This window comes from Chiloscyllium plagiosum, chromosome 2 (assembly GCF_004010195.1).
Source record: "Chiloscyllium plagiosum isolate BGI_BamShark_2017 chromosome 2, ASM401019v2, whole genome shotgun sequence".
Lineage (NCBI taxonomy): Eukaryota > Metazoa > Chordata > Chondrichthyes > Orectolobiformes > Hemiscylliidae > Chiloscyllium > Chiloscyllium plagiosum.
In genome coordinates, this window is record NC_057711.1 from 130038078 (window position 1) to 130064895 (window position 26818).

Genomic DNA, 26818 nt, shown 5'->3' on the forward strand with positions numbered 1-26818 from the left:
TCCCATGTTCCTAACCATGCCCTGAGTTCATCTGCCTTCCCTGTTAGGCCCCTTGCATTGAAATAAATGCAGTTTAATTCATTAGTCCTGCCTGCCCTGACTGTTTGACTCACTTCTGTTCTCAGCTGTACCCATCTCAGATGGATCTCTTTCCTCACTATCTCCCTGGGTCCCACCCCCCCACCTTACTAGTTTAAATCCTCCCGAGCAGCTCTAGCAAGTCTCCCTGCCAGTATATTAGTCCCCTTCCAATTTTGGTGCAATCCGTCCTTCTTGTACAGGTCACTTCTACCCCAAAAGAGATGTCAATGATCCAAAAATGTGAATCCTTCTCCCATACACCAGCTCCTCAGCCATGCATTCATCTGCTCTATCCTTCTATTCCTGCCCTCACTAGCTCGTAGCACTGGGAGTAATCCAACATTTTTCACATTGTTGTGAACAAAAACATATCCTCATTTTTCCTTGCTTTTAAAATAATTTATAGTTATGTTTTTCATTATCTATTAGCTTTAATGAGACATAAAACAAATTTGGGAAGCACTGTTTTTTTGTCTTTTGCCTCTTTCATTTGAAATGTTCTCCCAATTAATCTTTCAGGCCAGACTCGATATTAAATTTAATTGCTGCCTAGCTGATCTCATTTTCTCAAACTGTTGTCTACCAAATTATCAAAAGCTGAAAAAAAATAGGGATTTTTAAAAAATCTGTTGGAATGTGAGAGAACTGTTGGGAACAGCAAGGAGTTAATTGGTCCAACTCTGGTATCATGGTGGGGGCTTTACCACATTGGTCCCACTCTGGTATCATGGTGGGGGCTTAACCTGAGGGTCACCATGCCTCAGGTGAGGGGCAAGTTTGGGAGGGAAAGTCCTTCATAGTAACCTCAGCCAGTGTGAGGCTCCAAAATGGAACCCATTCTGTTAGCATCACTCTGCATTGCAAATCTGCTGACCAGCCAACTGAGCTAACTGACTCCAACATGCAAGTTTAAGTTGAGGTTGTGTTGTGCCTTTCATGATTCTTTGTATTTGATCAACATATAGGATCTGGATTTTAATTAAAAAATCAAGTACATTGTTCCACAGTTTAATCAGATACCATACTGGCTTTCAGGAAGGATTTCCTCACAGGCTGGGAAAAGGCACCTAACAAGGATTCAGGTGATGATCTCCCGGCAATGGAGAGAAGGGAGATCCTTCAGTAATTCCCAGCATCCACTTTGTCTCCTTTCTTGAAGATGGTTGCCGTGGCAGCATCCCTAAGACTGACAGGGATTTTTTCTTTGTCCCAGATTTTCAGGAACAGTTGATGGAAATGAAGGCAAGTTCTGTGTTTTTTCGCGTTTGAAAACCTACACTGAATCCTTGTGGGCTAAGACATAAAATGAAGCAAATAAAGACTAATTAAGGAGACACAGCAGAAAGAATGGCATTGTAGGTTAAATTCTGCAAGGCAAAAACAGCTCAGAAAAAATAAACAAACTTTAACATATTTAATGGATTTGTGGACAACAATAGCCAACATAGGTACAGGAGTAAGCCATTCAGTCCCTTTAGCCTGTTCCATAGCTAATATGTGGCCTAATTCCATATACCTGCCTTTGGGACCTATTCTTTAACACCTTCGCTTAACAAAAAATTTCTATCTCAGGTTTAAAATTACCAACTGATCCAGCATCCACTGCTGTTTGTGGAAGAGAGTTCCAAACCTCTCCTACCCTTTGTGTGTAGAGGTGCTTCCTACGATCTCTCCTGAACGCTCTGACCCTAATTCTCAGACTATGTCCCCAGTATTAGAATCCCCAAAGAAATAATTTTCCTGTTTTTTCCTGTTAATATCTTGAAGATTTTGATCAGATTAACCTTTACAGAGACCAGGCTTAATCTCTTCTCATAACTTAACCCCTAAAATCCAGGTATCATTCACATAAACCCACATTGTACTCCCTCCAAGGTCAATATATCCTTCTAACATGTGGTGCCCAGATCTGCTCACAGCATTTTAAGAGGGGTATAACCCACGTTTTATATAACTGGAGCACAATTTCTGCATCTGTATACTCCCATTCTCCAGATATAAACACCAACATTCCATTCGTTTTCTTGATTATTTTCTGCACCTGCTCGTAGCATTTTAAAGATCCATGCCCCTTGAACCCCCAAGTATTTTTGGACATCCACTGTGTTTAACTTCTAGAACCTATCCATCTAGAACCTATCCTTATCTATCCTTTATCGGTCCAAAATGGATAGCCTCACATTTGCTTACATTGAACTCCATCTGCTACAGATTTGCCCATTCACCTAGTCTATCAATATCTCTCTGTGATCGAATGTTAATATCTACATGCAGTTAAAGACAAAACAAAAAGCTGCAGACGCTGGAATTCCAAAGTAGAAAAGCAGGAGGCTGGAAGAACAGGAGGTGGAGAAATCAACGTCTCAGGTCACCTCTCCAGCTCCTGATGCTGCCTGGCTTTCTGTGTTCTTCCAGCCTCCTGATCATCTATATACATGCAATAATTTTAGTCAACATGCAATAAATACACTTAAATATCCTCTACAGAATTTATTTCCCTAATTGGTTTTGTAAATCTAGATTTATTCAGATAACACTATAGACATCCTTCCTTTGACAGTAAATTAAATAGAAAGATGAATTGTACATAAATTATACAATTTTACAGAATAAAGTTAAGGTTACATGTATGTGTTTCACTCTGTTGTAATTCTAAAATGCAGTGTGCATGACTCTTGTGGTGAAAATTAATTACATCATGGTCATTGCCTAAAAGGCTCATAGGAAAATAAGACCCTGATTAATGCTCGATACCTCCATATGTTTGAGTTGGAAATCTGTTTCGAAAAGCAAGGAAGGTTTGCATTTAGCTAGCACTGTCCCCTATGTCAGAATGTCCCAAAATGTATTACAGCCAATGAAACCGAGTAACTGTAGGAAACATTAACTTAGTTCATATTATTTACATTTTCCAGAGGCCTGGTCTCATCTGTTGTCCCGGATATCCTGCTTTCAGTGGGCATGAGAAAGCGATACAATTACCCAATTCATCTTCAAATGCACTGCTGGATATGCTTTTGAATTAGTGTCCTTAAATTCTTTGAATCTTAAGATAGGATTAGCCTTGGTCAATTTTGCCATTACTCGACCTATCTGAGGTCAAGGTATCCACTGAAAAGAGCAGTGCTCCTAACCTTTGATCGCCTTTTGTTGTACAGGTTTTATTGTCATGTGGTGCTGGCAAATTAAGTTGCAGTAAGCCATTTGCTGATGCTCCAGCAGTTGCTTGAGTGAGCAGTTGTGTTTCAAGTCCACTCAGCCGTGCTTCTTTCTCTTTCAAAGTTGTTTCCAGTAGGCGTATCTTTTCTTGTTGCTGTGACAATTGACTTGACAGTTCAAGGACAAGACGTACTCGATTTTCACCTCCAGAACCGAGCTCACGATGCTCAATGCCATCACTGCTAACACCTTCATCCAAACACTTATTGTTGAATTGTTGTTCTGTAAAATGAATGATAATGTAATAGTTATCTAATTGTTCACATTTTCCAGCTGTTGAAGCATCATTTTATAATTGAATGCTGTTAACAAGGACCCTCATCCCTCACCAACATGGACTTATGAACTATCCTTTACATTTCCTCAGTCACCGTTATACTGTTAGGCGGCAGGAGACTGGAAATTTACTGGACAGGATCTGTGCAGTTATGGCAGGGTGGTAGAGATTGTAAAACTTATTGCTGATTCCTCTGAAGTTCATAGAGTCGTGGGAAAGACCTCAAAGTAGGGAGCCTTTGTTGGTGTAGGGAGAAATGTGCACAGCCCCCGACCAGAAACAACTGGTAAACCGATGTGATATGGTAGGCCTCAGAGGAAGAAACTCGTCACTACACATTGTATTAGTTGTACCGCATTAAAAATGTTTAATCAAAATTCCTTCTCTGGATCTCAACCTCAGGTTGAGCTGATAAATTGTCTTGTTTGCAGTAGGACATGCTTAGCAATACCAAACGTATGTGTAATAACAAAACAACGTCAGAAATTGTTGGAAAAGCTCAGCAGGTCTGGCAGCATCTGTGGAGAGAAATCAGAGTTAACGTTTCAGGTTGAGTGACCGTTTCTCAGAACACACTTAACCAGAAACCTTAACTCTGATTTCTCTGCACAGAAGCTGCCAAACCTGTTGAATGTTTCCAGCAATTTCTGTTTTTGTTTCTGATTTCCACCATTCACGGTTCTTTCAGGTTTTATTTAGTAGGTGTAATGGTGCTGCTGCTGATCTCTACTCTAGACTGAAGAATAGGAATAGTGAACCTCTTGACTCCATCCTAATGAGTTGATCCATGAAAGTCCTCAGATTGTGTAGCTGTTCCCCAGGCTTTCGATCAGATGTGTGGCAGGCATTACTGAAATGGCTACAGAGTTTTAGTCTCTTTCAGACTCTTTCTTCTTGCCTGGTCCGCTCCTGATATGGCACCAATCTTTGCAGGAGTTCCTCAGGATAGTGTCGTTAGCTCAACCATCTTCAGCTGCTTCATCAATGAACTTTTCTCCGCCATAAGGTCAGAAGTGGGGATGTTCACTGGTGAATGCACAGTGTTCAGCACCATTCTCAACTTCTCAGATACTGAAGCAGTCCATGTTCAACTGCAGCAAGAACTGGACAATAATCAGGCTTGGGCTGAAAACTTGCAATTGACACTCACACCATACAAATATCAGGTAATTGTCATTTCAGACAGAGAATACAGCTGTGCCCCTTGACATTCAAAGGCATTGCCATCATAGAATATGGATGTAGGTTTGCTCACTGAGCTGGAAGGTTCACTTTCAGATGTTTCGTCATCATACTAGATAACATCTTCAGTGAGCCTCCGGACGAAGCACTGCTGATGATTCCTGCTTTCTATTTATATGTTTGGGTTTCTTTGGGTTGGTGATGTCATTTCCTATGGTGATGGTATAGATCTATTGACTTGGACCCCATTTACCACCCCCTGAGAAAAAGAACAGGAAATGACATCACCATAGGAAATGACATCACCAACCCAAAGAAACCCAAACATATAAATAGAAAGCAGGAATCATCAGCAGTGCTTCATCCGGAGGCTCACTGAAGATGTTACCTAGTATGGTGACAAAACGTCTGAAAACGAACCTTCCAGCTCAGCGAGCAAACCTGCATCCAGAACCTTAACCTGAGCTACAAATCTTCTCAAAACTCGCTATCACAGAATATCTCACTATAAATATCTTGGAACTTACTATTGACCAGAAACTGAATTGGACCAAACATATAAATATAATAGTTGCAAGTGAAGGTTGAAGGTTGTGAATATCTCAGCTCCTGACTCACTTAAGATTGTTCATCATCTACAATGCACAAGTCAGGAGTGTGATGGAATACTCTCAACTTGCCTGGATAGGGGCAGCTCCAACATAGTCAAGACTCTTGACACCATCCAAAGCAAAACAGTCCTCTCAATTCGAACCACATCTATAAACATTCACGCATTGCACCACTGATGGTCAGGAGCAGCAGTGTCTACCATCTACAAGATACACTGCAGAAATTCACTAAAGATCCTAACATAGCACCTTTCAAACCCATGACCCAACTAGAAGGACAAGGGCAGCAGATACATGGAACACCACGAACTACAAGTTCCTTTCCAAGCCACTTACCACCCTAACTTGGAAATATAATGCCATTCCTTCATACACATTAGGTCAAAATCCTGGAACTTCCCCTAATTGTTTTGTTTCTCTACTGACAGCATATGGACTTCAGTTGTTCAAGATGGCAGCGTATTAACTTCTCGAGTTAACTGGAGATGGACAATGAATGTTGGTCCAGCCAGCATTGCCCATATTCCCTGAATGAAATTCTTTTCTTTAGAAATTACCAAAAGGGCTCCAGATGGTTTGGCCTGTATTTACATAGTCTTGCCCCTCCACACTGAAAATATTGATTTCTGTCAAGGCACTGTTCCATAAATTCTGCAAACTGTTCAGTAGCAGTGTGAAATGGTCACTGATGGAATCTACCCAACAATGAAAAGCTGTTTGATTATGGGAAGTAACACATTTAATGCTGATCGAACTTCCACAACAAAGTATACTTACCAAATGGTATTACCAGTCACCACTCAGCCCATTGACAGTGCTTTTGTCCTGTCTTGGGACACTGAGGCCAAATAGAATATACACCTTGTGGTGCACTAACTCAGAAGCTGTCGGTGTGTATCTCATCAGGTGGTGTATTTACCCAGCAAGTCTTTGTAAGTTTGAGATGCTCCATGAGTATTATTATTACCCTCATATACTGCCTCACTGTTTCCTGTTGCAATTTTCCATGTCCTCTGTCCCTGGGACCACATTACGTCAAGTGTCCGCAAATCGAAGGCAAACTGCAAATTAAATGTGTGATTGTGTATGCAGGGAAACAAAATAACTGAAGGCAATAGGCGTGACAGAGTGAAGCAGTTCATGAGAATGAGGTAAAACCAATTCTTGGCAATGATACAAGACTCTAATTGTTAGGAAGTGGTATAGATAATCCAACCAATTATGAGTAAAACTTTAAAGATGCAGAGGTATTCTTATTCAAACCATATCCTAAATATAGCTAGATTTCAGATTGTTTTTCCCATAAGTAATGCAGTTGTTCAGATCAGTCCCTTGTTGATGTAAATGGATTTTAAATTGATGCTGAATTTGTGTTAGAAGCTTCTGTTATTTTTATATTCATGTGTGTTTTCTAAAAGCTTTAATGGAAATGACATTGTATTCATAGACAGTGGAACCTTGAATATCCAGCATTCAATTATCCGAATATCGGATTATCCGGCAAGATCGCAAGGTCCTGATGCTCGGCTAAACGATGTTATCCAGCATTTGATTATCCGGAATTCGATTAACTGAACGAAATACTCCCCGCCCATGTCCTTCGGATAATCGAGGTTCCTCTGTAGTGTCTTTCATAACTTCACAGAAGTACTTTTCAGTTTCTGAAATACTCTGTTACCAATCTTGTCATGTAGGGAATTCTGGAACCCAATTTGCATTTAGCAAGATTCATAAACCAGAAGGAGCGATGTTGGCCACTTAAGGTTTCAAAATTGTTGTTCTCACACACGCACACATTTCTGATGCAAAATGTGCAGAATGCTATATTACTAAAGGGCTGGAGGCAGATCATGCTAACAAATAATCTGATGCCACCTATGCTACTTCACAGCAAAATGCTTTAACTTGTGTTCTCTCTTATCCTCGTTCAGCTGAACATGTGTTCGGATGGAAATATAAAGTTCTGGAGACACTCAGCAAGTCAATAGGATAAAAGCATATAATCAGCAAGCTTTGCATGGTCAGGAAGCCATAAAGCTGAAAGAGTCAGCCCAACATTTCAAGTTTAATGTGACTTTCCTTCAGAACTGAAAGTGGCTAGAAAATAGTGGTTTAGTAGGTGCTGTTGACATAGTGAGAGGAGGAGCAAATGGAACAGATGGTGATCCTGCCCAGAATTTAAAAAAAGGGAATATTAATGGTGGTAAAGGAGTGATAGAAATGTAAAATAGGTACAAATTACAGGAGTGAAAAAGAGAAAATGGGTCCACTCTGATGAGAGCCAAGATAGCAAGACATAACAAGACAAGGCTGGGGGAGGTATGGGGTGTAATAGAAATGGTGAGTAGAGGCCATGCTCAAAGCCTGTCCCTCCAGCCCACCTTGAGCTTTGTTGGAATCAGTAGCAGGCCCAGTACAGAAACGTTATCATGGGAGCAAGATAGTTTATTGAAATGGCAAGGAACAGGAAGGTTATGGTCATTTTTACAGCTGAGCAGAAGGGTTCCACAAAGTATCCAGCCTATGTAAGCAGACTACATTGCGAGAGTAGTAGAGTAGATTGAAAGAAGTATGCAAGTAAAATATTGCTTTCCCTAAATGATGGATTTGGGGCCTTGGTCAGTGAGGAAAGAGGAGGTGAGTGGACAGGTGTGACACCTTCTGTGATTACACGGGAAGGTTCTGGGTAAGGGGGAGGGGGGGAGGAGGTGGTGAAAGGAGTGGTGGAGGAGTAGACTAGGATATCATGGAGGGAATGGTCCTTTTAAAATGCTGACAGTGGTGGAGAGGGCAAGATGTGTTTGGTGGTGGTACCCTGCTGGAAAGGTCAGAAATGGCTCTCTCCACCGATGCTGCCAGACCTGCTAAGATTCTCCAGCACTTCCTGTTTTTATTCCCAGGTTAATCGGTCACTTCTCGTTTCTGGGTGTTGCTGCAATTAAACGGACTCTGGGTGCTTTCTATAAATGATTAAAGTTTCAATAGTAAATATGGAGTGGCAGGTGCTGATGTGGGTTTTGTTTTGCTGATTTAAAACTAGACGAGGAGACTTTCTTCATAGCATTGAGCAGGTCTGGTAGCAGGATTATAATCTATAATAGCAATCTAAGATTCCAAGGCAGCACTCAGTCAATCGGATGGATACTGCTTCTTTGGTAATGGAGTCTGAGGATTCACCTGCAGACACTGTCCAAGGGCTACTTCTGAAGAGCTGGAGTAGCCACCTGTTCTGTGATCCGTGCAAAGTCCTGTGCCAAGCTGGTGCTGGGCACCTTCACGATTCTTAGCATTGAGAGGTAGGCTTCCCAATGTACATTTAGTGTGTGCACTCCTGGACAATCGTCTGTATTATCCCATCAATGCCATCGTCCCAATCCCTTTTCAGCAGAATCAATGTGTTTATCATCTTCCTGTTCCTGACTCATGCCTTTCCTTTGCCTCTGTTCTGATTGCAGTGTGTTTGTGGTCAAACCCAACTTCTGAATCCACCTCCATCCTATCCTTAGCATAATGCAGACTATCAGAATTTGAGCTGGTGGCTATGACTGGCAGAAGAACAGCTTGGATTGATAAATGGCTACTCCTCTTATGTTCCATTATTCCTACATGTGTCTTCATCTTCAGTCAGCTTGTTCCTCCATGACTACCAGAGAAAGTTGCAATCTTTGGTTACAGAAACGAAGGCAGATTGTGAGATTGGGAGAAGTGGGAAGTGAAGAGGATTAGATATAAGAATATTTACACCTTCAGCTGATCCAGCTTTGCTGGTGGCCAGCCTCTTCCTGTAAGGGCCATATGTTCTGTGGACATGCCTCTACTCCTGCATTTAGTTCCTGAGACACTCTCCTGAGTAAGTGGGGAAAGTGTGCAGCAATCTCTGTGTGTTATCATAGAATCACAGAGTCCCTACAGTGTGGAAGCAGGTCATACAGTCCATCGAATCCACACTGACTCTCCGAAGAGCATCCCACTCACACTCCCACCCCACCACCACCCTCCCACCAACGCCTCCGACCCTATCCCTGTAACCCTGCATTTCCCATGGCTAACCCACCTACCCTAGGCATCCCTGGACACTACGGATAATTTAACATGGTCAATCCATTTCACCTGCATATCTTGAACTGTGGAAGGAAAACAGAGCACCTGGAGGAAACCCACGCAGACTCAGGGAGAATGTGCAAATTCTGCACGGACAGCTTACCTGAGGGTGAAAATGAACCCAGGTCCCTGGCGCTGTCAGGAAGCACTGCTAACCACTGAGCCATTGTGCTGCCTTGATATGGCCATCATAGGCATGTACAATACGAGAGACATCAATATGAAGTTTACAACAGTGCCAAGATTTTGAAAGTGAGATGAAACAATGTTAGCTGTGATCCCTGACTGACAGGGAGTGTTGGTCAGGGAGTGATAGGAATGTGGTGACTGAAGCCAGTGATACAAAGAGCAAAGTTTGGCATTTGAAATGGTGTTCTGATCTTGACCATCAATTGCCATCATTGAACTTCCACCTGCACTTCATTCATGTTTATAGAGCTGAACCTCCGTCACGGACCTCCTCTACTATTCCTTGACATTGCCGTCTCAGCATTTGTCTGGATCAGCTCTGACTGCAGTGTGGATGGAGGACATCAAATCTCTATTCACCCCCCCTCAGTCTGACAGCTTCTGTCTTGGATACAGCACCTTTTGAGTTAATTTCACTTTTGCAATTTCAATTACATCTTCATTTTTCTTATGGTCTAGGTGGGAAACGTTTAGTATATACGTTGGCATCTACAGTTAAAAGGCTTCTATTTTCTTCCATAGATTTGACATAATGTGAAGATCACCATATAACAAGCATCAGACATAAATGTAGAGATGTGCTATCTCTGCCAGAGGTCCATAGTGCATCACAAAGGAGGTCATAGATCCTGGACTGTGGTAACTCGAGGCCACTGGATAGGGAGTACAGGTACTTCCTGATGGTTGGATTCTCGGTCTAGGGTGTGTGTGTGTGTGTGACTGTCAGGGTGGTCTGCAATGTGAAGATCACCATATAACAAGCAAGAGACATAAATGTAGAGATGTGCTATCTCTGCCAGAGGTCCATAGTGCATCACAAAGGAAGTCATAGATCCTGGACTGTGGTAACTCAAGGCCACTGGATAGGGAGTACAGGTACTTCCTGATGGTTGGATTCTCGGTCTAGGGTGTGTGTGTGTGTGTGACTGTCAGGGTGGTCTGCTGAATGCGACACCTGTCCAACCCCTCTGTATTATGGGGCTAAACTTTGGGATGGATGGGAAGGTTATGGACCTGATCTATGTTCCCACACTGGCAGCATGCCTGGTGGTGACATAGGAACAGCACCATGCCATTCAATGGAGGAGAGAATTTTCCTGCATCAAGCATGTATGAGTGAGAGCTGGAGGTGGGAGTTATGAACTGGTTAGGGGGGTATTATGTGGCTTAGTGTCAGGGTGGGAGGGAGCAGGTGGGGTGAGGGCTAGAGATCTTGACCACCCGTTTCTAAAACTGGGTGAGGGAACTGAGGCAAGCCTTCTAACCAGCCTTCCTCAGCCTGATTCATCTCCATGGCAACCTTAGAACTATCTCAGAAAGAGCAGGCTCCACTCAAACACCCACGCCCTCCCCACACTTTCCTGATATCCTAAATTTGCATAGAATGGGATCATTAATATCAAAGTGGATGTAACCTGAGCTAGCTGCCTTGCTAGTGACAATCTGGCTCCCAGTGTCAAGGCACTCGATTATCCAAATAACCAAAGGAAAATTCTAATCACCTTGACACCATGTCATCAGGATGTACAGTCAATGATAGTTTACAAAGGTAGCCTCATGCTTACCAGAAACTGAGCGTCAGAGAGCCTCAAATACCATGTGGCCTGTTGGTAAGAACAAATTTAACATGGATCGCTCGTCAACAGCCATTAGACAAATCAGAGCGGGGCCCAATCAAGAGCTTCTTGAGGTAAGTTTAAAACTATACACTTTTGAAGGCAGCTTCCAATGGCTCCATTTAATGATCAATGCTTATGCCATAGTACAATACAAACACCACAAGATATAGGAGCAGAATTAGGCTATTTGGTCATAGACAGTCATAGAGATGTACAGCGTGGAACAGACCCTTCGATCCAACTTGCCCATGCCGACCAGATATACTAAATTAATCTAGTCCCATTTACGACATTTGTCCCATTTCCCTCTATGCACATCGAGTCTGCTCCAGCATTCGCTCATGGCTGATATGTTTCTCAGCCCCCATTCTCTTGCTTTCTCCACATAACCCTTGATCCCCTGACAATACACAGAAATCATCCAAACAGTCTCAGAGCCAGCTTTGTTCAGCGTAAGGCCCAAAGCTGGCACTTTTACCCTCCTTAACAGATTAAAGGATCTCATCCTGCTTTAGTCACCCACCTAGATACCTGAATATTTCTTGAACTAACGGGAAGTCAGATAAATACCTGACATCTTTGCACCATCAGGTGGGTCACCCTGGAATTGCTTCTTTCGGCCCCTATTTAGGCCCCTATTTTCTTCCTTGAAAAACAAATCTAACAAAAGCGCAGTGATTACATAAACTTTGCACACAGTATGAACTCTCATAAGATATATATGGTAGCACATTTAAATAAAGAATGACCTTATGAAATGCTAATCTCAAAGTAACTTGGCCATGCCATGGTTTCTTGTGTGCTTGTTTTCATGTGTTTGCAGTTTTCCCTGGACAATGATGTGAAGTAGGAGAAGGACACTGAGGCTGGTTAACAGATTGCAAAATGAAAACTTCTTTCATAGTTGTGACCATTGAGATACCAGCTGACAGGATGACTGCTATTATATGGCCATGACGTGGAGGTGCCAGTGTTAGACTGGGGGTGGACAAGGTCAGAAGTCACATGACACCAGGTTTATTTAAAATCACAAGTTTTCAGAGCGCTGCCCCTTCATCAGATGAAGAGAAGCACAGAGGCACAGAATTTATAGGCAGAGAGATCAAAAGATCACACTAATGGTATGAGTAGAGTGTCGTCACGCTGAATAATAAGTCTCTGCAGGTGATCAAAAGTGTCAGATGATGTGAGTAAAGTGTCAACAGTTGTACAGTAAGTGAAGGGCATGACCGAAATCTGATTATTTGAGGAAGAGAAATAAATACAAAAAATTGAAATAAATTGGTGCTACAGACAAACCAAATGGCTGGAATAATATGATAGGTGCAAAAGTCACAGGATAAGGGATATCACCTGCACCCATCAGGCACGTTAACCCAAAACTCAGAGCCAGTCTGTAAGCATGGACGTTATCTAGAGTGGGGCTTAAACTCTCTACCATCTGACTCAGCAGCAAGCATAATGGGTAGGTCAAAAACATATTCCACCTTTGTGCTAAATCCATTTTGAGCATGAACCAGCTATACAATATGCAAGGACATTGTTTTGAAAAACTTAAGTGAAAATAAGTATAATTTAAGACACAGCAATGATACTGGGAGGTTGGGGGAAAGGCTAGCTAATGTCAAGGATTACTCAAGATATTGTCTTAACTTTATAAGAGCGCTGATTCAGTATCTATGGGTTATTGTCCTCAGTTACATTTAACTTAAAAGAAAACAATCTCTGCCTTCTTTCATACAGCTGTTGTTGAAAAACACTGTGACCAATAATGCCCCGTAATCAAATCAGAGTTCACGACCTGGCAGAAAGCCATTTATAGTAGTCGTTTCCATGACCGAAGCCACTGTTAGGTTTAAATTAGAAATAAAGGAAAGTCAACAGACCACAAAACATCATATACAGAGACAGTTAATCACGGGATGCATTTACCAACTCAGTCATACAGAAAGCTGTGGAACTGGTTCAGACACTTCACAAGGCATTGCATCCTCTGCTCTAAACAGTGCTGACTGGACTTAGTCCTCACTCCTCTGAACAGGTACTGACCAAACTCAAGCATCAAATCCCTCCAAATAGCAGCTTGTTACTCCTGTTTGGAAATTCATGATCACAATGAGCTTTTTATGAAACTGTAATTTCTGGAAAGTTCAATCAAATATAAATTAAATGAACATGGCTTTTGATACACAAAGAGGATGTGAACACAACCAGCTGCTTTAATGTGTTAATGAGTACTTTTGCTGTGTGTGTTTATGCAGAGGTCTGGCCGCATGATAATGTGGTGATTATTTTTAGAATTCATTTCACGCTTTTTCCACAGTTTGTAACTGCTACAATTTTTGCTTGTTAAAATTCACACTGTAAGTTAAGAATTATTTCTGAAGTGGTTTTCAGTTTTTTGATTATATGAGCAAATTCACCAAAAACAGGTTCCAAAGGGGAATCTATATACCTTGGTAGACCATCAGTCAAATAATCAAGGAGGTAACATTTTGCATTCTTCTCATAGCCAAGTTCCCTTCAAGCTCAGCTTTCTACTGGAAATGTAAGATCACCAAATTTGCTCTTTATATTGTTTACACCTAAATATAAACCTTCTGGAAATCCAGTGCACAAAAATTCATCAAGTTGTAAAAAAAATGATGTTTCTAATCAAAAATGCAATGTTGGAAGGAGTGAATTTAAATCTTTAATAAGTATTTGTAACTGTCTTTAAAGAGTATACTGCTGGGAAGCAGTAATATAGAACACAAATCCTCAATATCTACACCCCATGGAACTTCATTCCTTTATCTACACATAAAATGGACTTCAAATATTGCTTCACTTATCCAACAATATGAAGAAAACATGATGTGTTCTCTATAGCAAACAGGGAAAGCAGCTGTGTGTGCTGCACCTGAACTGCCATAATGCTCATCTTGATGTTTCCGTGTTTTATCAGACACAATCCTAATTTTAGAATTTGTTTTGTTCTGGAAACCAATGTGAAATTGACTTTATAATAATCAGACTACTTAACTAACTGCACCTTTTAACATTTGTGAAGCTAATTTCTGTCTTGTTATCAGTTTATAAAATGACTGTGAAGTGAAAATCGGGAAAATAAATGTTGACTCGCTGCATTTGGTGTGAGCAGACCTTGATTTAGCCAGTGAACATTACCAGCAGGAATAAAAACAGGGTCAGAATATCCAAACAGGAACTGGCCACAGATTCCCACTGCCAATCACTGTTGCCATTACTAATGCCTTAACTTGCTGACAACTCAAAGGTAATATAGGTCAGCAAGCAGCACTCATCTGCTATAATCTTCAAAGTCACAATTATTTTGCAGAAAATGTGCAATGAGCATGACAATGTTTGACTACAAAGATGAGTTCAAAGAGCTTTTAAGTATACAACCCTCTGAAATACTTCAACGATCTATAACAATCCTTCTGACATATCCACTCAGATCAAAGGGAAGAAGCAACAGTTAAAGACAAGGAATAAACAGAGCTGTAGCCACTGCAGGGAGGCCAGGAAGTAAAAAGTGTGCTGGCATGAATGACTGTCCCCCCCCTCAACCCCTGACAGACTGTCAGACTCAGGACAACTGACATGCACTTACTGAGCTCTATTGAGGGAGGCCAAACTGTCAATCTCCAGGTCATACTAGGCTCCAGGTAACCAACCACTGGCAATTTGTGGCTAAGGTACAGCAATGCCCCAAACCTTCCTGTTTATGTTACTAAGGATATTTCTAATTTTCTGTGGAATAGGACAGACCACAGGTGAATCTTAACAAGAGTTACTCTTCTTATACAACAAGAAGCCATTTATTACAATGATAGAAAGAGATAGAAGTTACATTAGTCAGGGTAGATATCAGTAAAAAAGACAATCACAAACCAGATAGGAACTGTCTGTCTTTGTCAGAACCTCACAGTAGACTCTAATTCTTCATCCAGGACTGAGTGGCAATATCAGGTTGGGTGGACATTAATGCAACTTCACATAAACTCTTTCCCTTGTACAACAAAAATCTTGTCCAAGCTTTCTGCCCACAGTGAAACTTTATACATTCATATATTTAACTATTTTCACATCTACCTCTCCATCTCCCTCTGCTACTCCCATCACACCCCCACCCCGCAAATCTCTAGCTGTTACAAATGCTGGTGGTTTGGACGTTGCACAAATCTTCAGGAATGTATTCCCCTTGGGTTTCAAAGATTGAAATGTCCTTGACTTGAGGTATGTTTGTCCTGATTGTGATTTTCATCTTGATTGGTCAAAGAACCATTTCACCTCAAGGATCTTTTGTCTGTCCAATGTCTTTCTGTGGTTGATGTTTTTCCTATGAAACCAATTGGTTGGTCCATTATTTTATCTGGGGAACCTTTAATCTCTCAAATTTCTTTCCTGTCACCTCAGAGAGTTCCCCTATAACATCATCTGTGAGAACTTGAAGCTAACAAATTCATATCATGGTAGACAGTTCCAATATTCAAACCAGGTGATTACTTTTTGACTAGGTCATGAGTCTGTGAGTGGTGATCAGCTCATTTCTTTCTTTACTCTGAATCTGCTGACATATGTGAAGTGTGAAAATCCTTTACTACAACATGATGATTAGATTGAATAAGTTCACTTGCTGCCCATGATTGTCAGATGCTGAGGTAATCCATGTTCAAATGCAACAAGATCTGAACAATTTCCAGGTTTGGGCTGACAAGTGGCAAGTAATATTTGTGTCGCACAGATGCCAGGCAATTACCATCTCCAACAACAGACAACTTAATTAATATTCCTTACTATTCATAGCATTACCATCACTGAATCCCCCACTATCAACATCCTAGGGTTACATTGATCAGGGACTGAACTGAACTAGCCACATAAATACAGTATTGTCCCCTGACATCCACAGGCTCTGTCCTCACAGTAGGAATCCAGATGGGAGTTTGCCTGTGCCTAAAATAACCCAGATCCAAGAAACTGGTGTTGAAGAATTGAACAATGTTGTGAAGAGGAGAATCCCAGTCATAAACATCTTCATCCAAATTATAACGGAAATAGTCGACGTAAATTTGTGATTTCACAATTTCACAATTAAGCCACTGATAATACATCTTACTTTGATATTTCAGTCCACAAAATGTTCAAAAGCATTTCTGAAAAAAATTCTGCATCCAGTTTTCTACGTTGCTGAAGATCCTAATATTTGGAAAAAGGGTGTCCGATAGATCAGGAATGATTGAAAGTCCCAGGCGACCCCAGCCACTGCTTGTTTCCCCACCTTGCTGCAAGTTAGCTACTGGTATCCTTGTAGAAGCTCTGCATCTGTCTCCTCATTAACTTGGAGCCTATGAAGATAGTTCCATCGGTAATTCTATTAATGTCTGGAGATGAAGTTGATGTTACCTTGGTAGGTCTACCACAAGAACTAAGAATTGTTCCTGAATCATACTCAGCCACTTTCTTTCATGCATTGTCACTGAAAATGCAGCATATTGTGATCCATATGCTTTCAAGTTTTATTATGGTTAGTCAGGCATTTGCCTATCTATCCTGTGAAGTTTATCTTCATTTATCTCAGAAATTGATGCATACTTTACATGCTTCAGACTTCTTCAAAGACAGGAAATGAACATCTTATCAGAGAACCAACAAGTGAACGAGGTGTTCTAGAAAAATAAGGAATTTGGCACTACGTTAAACTGCTGAATGGGTTAGTGCAGATACGATGGACTGAACAACCTCCTTTGACGGTGTAACACTTCGGTGATTCTGTAAATTGTTCAACATCTTTCTCTCTCAGGCCACTCTCTCCCTTCCTAAATTTTGGATACAGAGGTTTGCATTGGGAAACCTACTAATGGCTCAAATAGTGATGTTGGGAAACAAAGACTCCGCAAGGTAATAGTCACTAATGTTCCTGATAATATTAGAGCAGCACACAGCTAAAAGGACAGCACAATCAGGAATGGTTTTGAGATTATCCACTGAATCCTCTTATTAAACCTTCAAACTTATTTCAATATACAGCTCAGAACCACCTAACCCTTTATATGCCCAACACTTTAGGGTATGAAAGTTCTTCAAGGTGATCTTGGCAAATTAGTTGCACCATAAAATGACATCACTACCATTTGAACATTAGTTTGAAGCTAAATTTATTTTAGAACTGAGATATTTGAAAAGCAAACTCAGCAGTGAACTGATGAACCTATTTCAGTCAAGGTTCCACTCCTATACCAAGCCAGTGCTTCCGGTGATGGAAACAAAACACAACTATAAAGGGATAATATCCTTATGTTTTCCAATGTTAGTGAAAAAGTCAGTGCAAGTACAAATGGAAACCCACTGCTTTTTCTGGGACCACTACACAGCCAGGAAAACAAATCTCAATATTTCATAACTGGCAACACAATCAAAGATGCAGATGTACTTGGTACTTTGCTACCATCTACTGGCTTTATAAAGATTTACTAAAATACTGTAAAGTTGCCAGATCAGGCCAAATGTCTCCAGTTCTTCTGGCACACTCTTACTAGAAGTCCAGTCAGTAGTGTGGAACGTTAAATAATACAATTGCTATCAAGCTGAATTCCATGATTACACACTGAACAGGGAACTCTGAGGAAACGTGTTTCATTGCACATGTGCCTACGTGCAACAGTGCTGTTTTATAATAATAGTCATACTGACCCCTGACAGACCGATTTTCCTTCTCCAAGGTTTGAATTCTCTCCTTTGCTTCCATCACACTGATTGCACCATCTTGCTTGACTTGAGCGAGCTGAATCTGCAGCTTCTTTACAATTTTTTTGTGCTTTTGTTTCTTGATTAAAATTAAAAATCAAAGTCAAATAATAAGGTAAATAAACAGTGTAATACTTAGTCAACAATTCACACTTACTACAATTATATACTTGAAGTGACAGGGGTTATGCAAGCAAATACATCAACAATTTTGTACACAATAGGTCCCACAAGCAACACATGGAATGATTAATTAATCTGGTTTTATGGTTCAGGTTGAGAGTATTCATAAAGATGCTAGAAGAACTTGCTGGAAATCTTTCGAGAGTGCCATAAATGTTTTAATGCTCAACAGAGTTTCCAGACAGGATTAACATTTGGCATCTTCAGCAATGTGGCCCACTCTCAGTACCACTTGACATTAATATCCTGAGGATAATTTTAACATTATCTGAACAATCAGACCAGATTCTCTACAGTATGGAAACAGGCCCTTCAGCCCAACGAGTCCACACCGACCCTCCGAAGAGTAACCCACCCAGACCCATTTCCCTACCCTATATTTACCTGACTAATATACCTAACACTACAGGCAATTTCCCATGGCCAATTCGCCTGACATGCACATCTTTGGACTGTGGGAGGAAACCGGAGCACCCGGAGGAAACCCATGCAGACATAGGGAGAATGTGCAAACTCCACACAGTCGCTCGAGATGGGAATCAAACCCAGGTCACCGGTGATGTGAGGCAGCATGGCTAACCACTGAGCCACCGTGCTGCCCCAGATCACTGGGTCAAAATCCTGGAATTCCCTCCCGAAGGGTTTTGTGGAGCAACCTACAGCACATGGATTGCAGCAGTTCAGGAAGGCAGCTCACCCCCACCTTCTCAAGGGGCAACTAGGGAAGGGCAGTAGAAATGCTGGCCCAGCCAGTGATGCCCATGTCCCACAAGTGAATAAAAAGGTCAGATACTTCAGTGCTAATTTGAGTCAGCACCCAACCATATTTTCTGTTGAAAGCAATGAACAGTAAGATTGTGCAGTGTCTAAAATAGGTGACACCTGAACATGTCAGTTTCCAAGTGGCTGATTGGAACAAGCCCAATGAAGTGTGTCCTGAGTCACCCTACTGTGATATGACCAACTCAGCTGGAAAGCCGGTAAGTACATTTTATTCTTATTCTCCTTAAAGTTTTCAATGTATTCAAATATTGGAAAGAATGTTAAGCCATTTAAATCTGAGGAGCACAAAGGAAATTCATTATTCAAAGCTTAACACTGTCATGCCAAAGAAAAAGAGAAACATTGTGAAGTAACTTCCCAACATGGAAAACCAATATGGGATCCAAATTTGTTATTGCCTTAAACCAGCAATAATACCAGCAGAATGCAGCAATGATGCTCTAAAACAGTGATGTCTAAGCTGAATTGCTTCTGCTCAATTCTCAGTGCCATCCCAACTGCTGAATGGTAGCTGGTAGACATGTGTCAGGACCTCATCAAGTCATATTGTGTTTACAGATACAAGTCATAAGGTCCAACTGATGTCGGCCATTGTTTCTGCTCCACATGAGCCTTCCCTCATCGTTCATCATTTCATCCCAATAACATTTCCTCCTGTTCCTTTATCTTTCTCATATACTGACCTAACCTTCCCTTACATGCATTGATGCTGTTCACCTCAAATATTCCTGGAGATTGCAAGCTCCCCATTCTCTGGATGAGAAACTTCGTCCAAAATTTCCTTTTAATAATCGCTTGCATTTATGACTTCTAGTTTTGGATTCTTCTATCATGTGGAGGCATTTATTTCACTTCAACTCTATCAAACCATTTATTATACAATCATATCGGCCTGTTCTTTTCGAGAGAAATTAGACTTTACTGATAGCTATAACTTCTCACTTCTGGAATCACCCCGATAAATCTTTGCTGCATCTTCTTCCACTGTTTAATGTCCTTTTTGGAATCTAACAACCAGAAACATGCAAGAACCAACTGTAACCTAACTCAGCAGTGTGTTCATTTTTCAAGGCATGGCACATAAAAGTGGCTCAGTGGTTAGCACTGCTGCCTCATAGCGCCAGGGGCCTGGGTTCCATTCTAGCCACAGGCGACTGTCTGTGTGCAGTTTGCACATTTTTCCTGTGTCTGGGTTTCCTCCGGGTGCTCCGGTTTCCTCCCACAATCAAAAGATGTGCACATCAGGTGAATTGGCCGTGCTAAATTGCCCATAGTGTTCAGGGATGTGCAGGTTAGGTGGATTAGTCATGTGTAAATGTAGAGTAATGGGGTAGGGGAATGGGTCTGGCTGGATACTCTTTTGAGGTTCGGTGTGGATATGTTGGGCCGAATGGCCTGTTTCCACACTATAGGGATTCTATAAAGTAGTGGAAGGTTTCTTAGCAATAAAGTGGGATTGTGTCATCATAGTGCGACCAGAGCATAGGGGCTGCTCTCTTATTACAAAGAAGTGACTGGTGGTGATTTAATCTGAGGGCCACCAGAGGGTCAGGCAAGGGGAGTGGTTGAGAAGGAGAGCCCTTCATGGTAACGTCAAACTAGTGATGGGAATTGAACCTACACTACTGGCATCACACTGCTCTGCAAACCAACGATCCAGCCAACTGAGCTAAACCGATTCCCCCCTTTAGATTGACAATCCTGTATTTCTTGATTGACCTCAAAGACAATACTTGCTGAACTGATTCAGTAGGTCACTGGGATGATCCCAGGCATGGAGGGACTGTCTCATGAACAAAGGTTAAACAGGTTGGGACAGGAGGTAAAATGCTGAAAATGTGTTGCTGGAAAAGCGCAGCAGGTCAGGCAGCATCCAAGGAGCAGGAGAATCAACGTTTCAGGCATGAGCCCCGTCGATTCTCCTGCTCCTTGGATGCTGCATGACCTGCTGCGCTTTTCCAGCAACACATTTTCAGCTCTGATCTCCAGCATCTCCGCACTTTCTCCCCACAGGAGGTAAAAACAATGACTGCAGATGCTGGAAACCAGATTCTGGATTAGTGGTACTGGAAGAGCACAGCAGTTCAGGAAGCATCCGAGGAGCAGTAAAATCGACATTTCGGGCAAAAGCCCTTCATCAGGAATAAAGGCAGAGAGCCAGGAGGCAGCTCCTATAGAAGAACTAAAACAAGAGACAAAAAGGGAGGAATAACCCACAGGGAAGAGTGTGACTTCATTCACAACTTAATATCTTCAAGACAGATTGCTGTCTTTTAACACACTTCAAACATCATAATTTCTACAGTAACATAACATTAGTGGCAGACAGCAGATTCAAATGTTTTTTAATAGAGACAGTAATTTTAACCTCATGATTTGGATATAATTAACTGCAAGGATTAATACAATGGAATATATCATTATATACAATGGAATATATTATTATATACAATGGAATATATTATTTTGTATTGAAATACATTTATTTGGTTTGTAAACCTGCCCAATCAAGTTAAACGTTAAATTATTTAAAGTGACTGTAATGGTAAGATACTTACTGATTGTATTAATTGTTCTTTCATACATTTATTCTCTGCCTCTAACCTCTGGATATACTATAAAAGGAGAAAAGAAAATCAGTTTTACACAAGGTAGCACCCCTCCAAGAAATACAGCCTGAAACTTGCAGCATGCAATATTATCTTTGCCACATATTTGTATCTACTTGCTCAGTCCAATGTTTTAGCAAGGCATGACGTGGAGTTGCTGGTGTTGGACTGGGGTGGTGAAAGTTAGAACGCACAGGACACCAGATTATAGTCCATCAGACTTATTTGAAATCACAAGTTTTTGGAGCACTGCTCCTTCGTCAGGTGAAGTGACTTCTGATTTCTGTGACTTCTGACTTCATGGAGGCAGTAACAGGTTTACTTTAGAAAGCTTGACACCACTTTTAAAACAGCAACCAGAGAAATCTGTTGTGAATGATATCTGTTACTAACATCACATATTTTCCATGCTCATTTGTCTGGTGGACGTTCTGATTATTTCTGTACTTTAAATACTATATTAGCCTTTTTGTATGCTACATTTTTTTATACTGGAGGAGGGATTACTGAACTGCTGCAATAAACAGCAAGTACCCCCCATACACTGTAGCTCACAAACATGATAACAAACTGAGATGGTGTGCCTGCATTGTAAACTTCCAAAGCAGCAGGTAGATCATGATGGATTATGCTTGTGTTGATTACGATAAGACATTGGTCAGCAGATAGTGTATTATTCCTGAAAGGTTGATTTTCCTGCTCCTCGGATGCTGCCTGACCTGCTCTGTTTTTCCAGCACCACACTCTTGACACTGTATCGTGCTTGGGTATCCATCAATTTCTCTTGTGGCTGTGTAGGTGTGTGGCCATCCAGCAACATACCATGCAAGGAGCATACCAGATGTACAGAAGTAATGTTCTGTTTAAGATGTGCTTGTACATAGCCACACATCAATCCTAAAGGGACCACAAAGTGCAACCAATTGTTAAACATAGCAAACACAAATTAGAAGGAACATTGGTCCATTGTGCAGATGGAGTTGGTCGTTGCTTCCATGATTGTCCATGCTTCCAAGATCTACACAGAATCTTGTGCCATGTCAGTGCTGAATTCTGCCATGTTTCTTAACAGCAACAGCAGGTTTTCTACAGATTCACCAATGCACCAGGCATTTCTTTCACATGTAACATTCAGTTTCTCCTGCTGGCATCCTCAATGAAGTGCTCCTTTTGATTTTTTGCTGCAGAACTCATCTGCAATTTTTGCCATTTGATGAACTAGCACTTGTACTATCCTTCTCCCCTGTGCCTGGCATCACATTTTGTACAGATTCCACCCAGAAGCTATTCCCTAAATTATGTGCAGTTTCATTTTCTGAGCAGATGCCTGATGGTACTTCTTCTTCGTTACTGTTGTCATGCTGTTACTCCATAGCCTGGCAAGTTAGTATCTGAAAGAAGAAAGCAGAAAGGTGACGTTCTGATGTGAATAGGGAGTAACTAACAGATTGACACTGACACCTCTGATAGCATATAAATCCAAAAATGGTCTGGGATGAGGGGGTGACAGAATGTGAGGAGGAGAATTCAATATGATCAAACTGTCACCTTTCATAGGTTCCACTCTTTTATTGGTGACGTAGCCTCAGCAATAGCCAGAGAGTTTATGAACTGCTATCTCCGCTGAGCTCCTACTGTGTACACTAATGAGCATACCTTGCTGTACCTGAGAGAATGAAATGCATCAGTGACAGTCACACAATCAGTTTGGATGTTATGGCTGCCTGGGTTGAAAAATCAGGTAAAAATTGGCAGGATGTACAAATTATGAGACATGGGTTTTACAATACCAGCAATATTAAGTGTTTGAGGGTGTGACAGAACATTTGACTGTTTGGTATGATTTGGTTTGGTTTGGTTTATTGTTATCACATGTACCTAAGTACAGTGAAAAGTTCTGTTCTGTGAGGGGTACAGACAGATCATAGCAAACAAGAGCATACAGATCATAGGGTGTTTTGACAGAGTAAGACACGCAAGGTTACAGCTACACAGGAGAGGCACATAGCAAGACCAACATTATTTGAAGTTAGAGAGATCCATTCTGCAGTTTAATAAAAGCAGGGAAGAAGCCGTTCCTGAACCCATTGGTACATGTGTTTAAGCTTCTGTATCTTCTGCCTGATGGAAGAGCTTGGAAGAAAGTATAACTGGGCTGGGGATTGATAGAGAGTGTAGGTAAGTCACTAATAGGGATGTGATGAGTTGAGATGTGCTCTGATGCGGTTTCTGGAACCTGCCATTTGAAGATACTGTCATCAACATTGACCACTTGTGTTGTGCCAATGAATTTCCTGCAACAATGCTTCCATGTTCTTAAATCTTGACTCCTGGCATTGACCCTTATGGTTAATTGCTCCCAGTACTTTTGAACAAGAACCTAGCAGACCTTCTAGTCCACTGTAGCTACACGACATCTCTTTGACCTTCCAACTCCTCCAGGAAGGGTCATTTGCAACATCTGAAAACAGCGCTGTCCCTCAATCAGCATGACACAGCTCCTGACTGCCAGCACCTGCTCCAAGTACAATGCAGCCATTCCTCACCACAGGTGCAGACTGTGGTGGTGCTAACTAATCATGGTATTGGACCCCTGTTGGAAAATCCACCCAGTCAACAGTTAGAACCGGGTTGATCACTGGGATCATTTCAAACAGCAAGCAGCACAAAGTTGGCATGCAACCTGCATTACATTACAACATCATAAACGCAGTGTCTGTAGGGATTATCAAATTTATCACTGGAGTCTCTTGTATATGGGTCAATTCCTTTTATTTTGAATAGCTTTCTGGGCTCTGCCATGGGATGTAGACAGCTGATCTTTAGAAATAATATTTCTGTAAGAATGGGAAATTACAGGCCAATTGACTAAATGAATTCCAGACAAGCTAATGGAAGAGGTAAAAATCATCCGCCGACATTTCCGCCACCTCCAAACAGACCCCACCACCAGGAATATATTTCCCTCCCCATCCCTTTCCGCCTTTTGCAAAGACCATTCACTCCGTGACTACCTGGTCAGGTCCACGTCCCCCAACAACCCACCCTCCCATCCTGGCACTTTCCTCTGCCACCGCAGGAACTGTAAAACCTGTGCCCATACCTCCTCCCTCACCTCTATCCAAGACCCTAAAGGAGCCTTCCACATCCATCAAAGTTTTACCTGCACATCCACTAATATCATTTATTATATCCGTTTCTCCCGATGCAATCTCCTCTACATTGGGGAGACTGGGCGCCTCCTAACAGAGCGCTTTAGGGAACATCTCCGGGACACCCGCACCAATCAACCACACCGACCCGTAGCCCAACATTTCAACTCCCCCTCCCACTCTGCCGAGGAAATGGAGGTCCTGGGCCTCCTTCACCGCCGCTCCCTCACCACCAGACGCCTGGAGGAAGAACGCCTCATCTTCCGCCTCGGAACACTTCTCTAGCTTATCTCTCTACGCTTCAGGCTCACTGCCTTTATTCCTGATGAAGGGCTTTTGCCCGAAACGTCGATTTCAAAGCTCCTTGGATGCTGCCTGAACTGCTGTGCTCTTCCAGCACCACTAATCCAGAAGCTAATGGAAGAGATGATTACACATCGAGAACATACTTCTAGCTCCCCCATCTGGTGAATGAGACATCTGGCAATGCCTACCTCCCTGGAAGGTGGGGTCTACAAGAGCATTCCTGGTTTCTAACCAAGGCAAACATTTAAATTGTTTGTTGTGCTCTAATAGGTGATCCCTTTAATATTTAGTTTTTTTTAATCAATGTAAGCTTACAGAATTATGAAATCGTACAGTACAGATTCTTCATATCATTGAGTCTGTACCATCAAACATATTGTTATCTACACTCAGTGATTGCAAAGCCATTGAATGTCAAGGGACAGTGGTTAGATTCTCTTTCTGGACAGGCCCATTGCTGGCATTTGTGTGGCATGGATGTTCCTTTACACTTGACAACCCAAGTCTGAATATTGTCCAGCACTTTCTGCATTTGAACTTGAACTGCTTCACTACCTGAGGGGTTGTGATTGATGCATCAGCGAACATCCCCACTTTTGACCTTATGATGGAGGGAGGGTCATTGATGAAGCAGCTGAACATGTCTGAGCCGAGGACCCTACCCTGAGGAACACCTGCAGCGATGTCCTGGAGCTGAGGTGACTGACCTCCAACAACCACAGCCATTTTTCTATATGCCAAGTATGACTCTAACCAGTGGAGAGTTTGCCCCTGATACCCATCTATTCCAGTTTTGCCAGGACTCTTTGATGCCACACTCAGTCAAATGCAGCCTTGATATCAAAGGCTATCACTCTCACCTCCCCTCTGGAATTCAACATGTTTGTCCATGTTTGAACCAAGGTTGTAATGAGGTCAGGAACTGAGTGGCCATAGGAAAACCCAAACTGGGTGTTACTGAACAGGTTATTGCTGAGCAGGTGCTGCTTGATAGCACTGTTGATGATCCCTTCCATCATTTTACTGATGATTGAGAGTAGACTGATGGGGCAGTAATTGGCCAGGTTGGATTTGTCCTATTTTTGTTTATAGGATATACCTGGGCAATCATCCACATTGTCAAGTAAATGCCAGTGTTGTATCTGTACTGGAAGAGCTTGGCTAGGGGAGCGGCAATTTCTGGAGCACACGTCTTTAGTACTGTTGCTGGAATTTTCTCAGGGCCCATAGCTTTGGGAATATCCAGTGCCTCCAACCGTTTCTTGTTATCTCGTGCAGTAACTCGAATTAGTTGGAGACTGGTATCTGCAATGCTGGGGACCACTGGAGGACACTGAGATGGATCTTCCACTCAGCACTTCTGCCTGAAGATAGTTGTAAAGGTTTCAACCTTATCTTTTGAACTGATGTGCTGGGCTCTTCCATCATTGAGGATGAGGATAACTGTGGAGCCTGCTAACCCCTATTAGTTATTTTAATTGTCCACCACTATGCACGACTGGATATAACAGGACTTCAGAGCTGAGATCTGATCCGTTAGCTCTGCTGTCACTTGATGCTTATGCTGTTTGGTACACAAGTAGTCCTGTTTGGTAGCTTCACCAGGTTGACACCTCATCTTTAGATATACCGGGTGCTGCTCCTGGCATGCCCTCCTGCACTCTCCATTGAACCAGGTTGATCCTCTGGCTTGATGCTAATGGTACAGTTGGGGATATGGCAGGCCATGAGATTGTGTTGAACTACTGAAAAC

At 41.9% G+C, this 26818-nt stretch overlaps 1 protein-coding gene across 4 annotated transcripts in view; it reads right to left on the reverse strand.

The window, feature by feature from the left end:
* LOC122563891 (coiled-coil domain-containing protein 192-like) overlaps window positions 1–26818 on the reverse strand; it is a 121816-nt gene that overhangs the window by 9112 nt on the left and 85886 nt on the right. For 3 of the 4 annotated variants that reach the window (XM_043718125.1, XM_043718115.1, XM_043718102.1), the window contains 3 exons: window positions 21557–21613; window positions 17979–18111; window positions 2434–3522 (listed from right to left, as the gene is read on the reverse strand). In XM_043718125.1, the coding sequence (XP_043574060.1) occupies window positions 3140–3522; window positions 17979–18111; window positions 21557–21613 (573 nt within the window). In that variant the 3' untranslated portion in view covers window positions 2434–3139. Of the gene's footprint in view, window positions 1–2433; window positions 3523–17978; window positions 18112–21556; window positions 21614–26818 lie in introns of those variants that run through there. The other variant, XR_006315769.1, reaches the window with a different exon arrangement.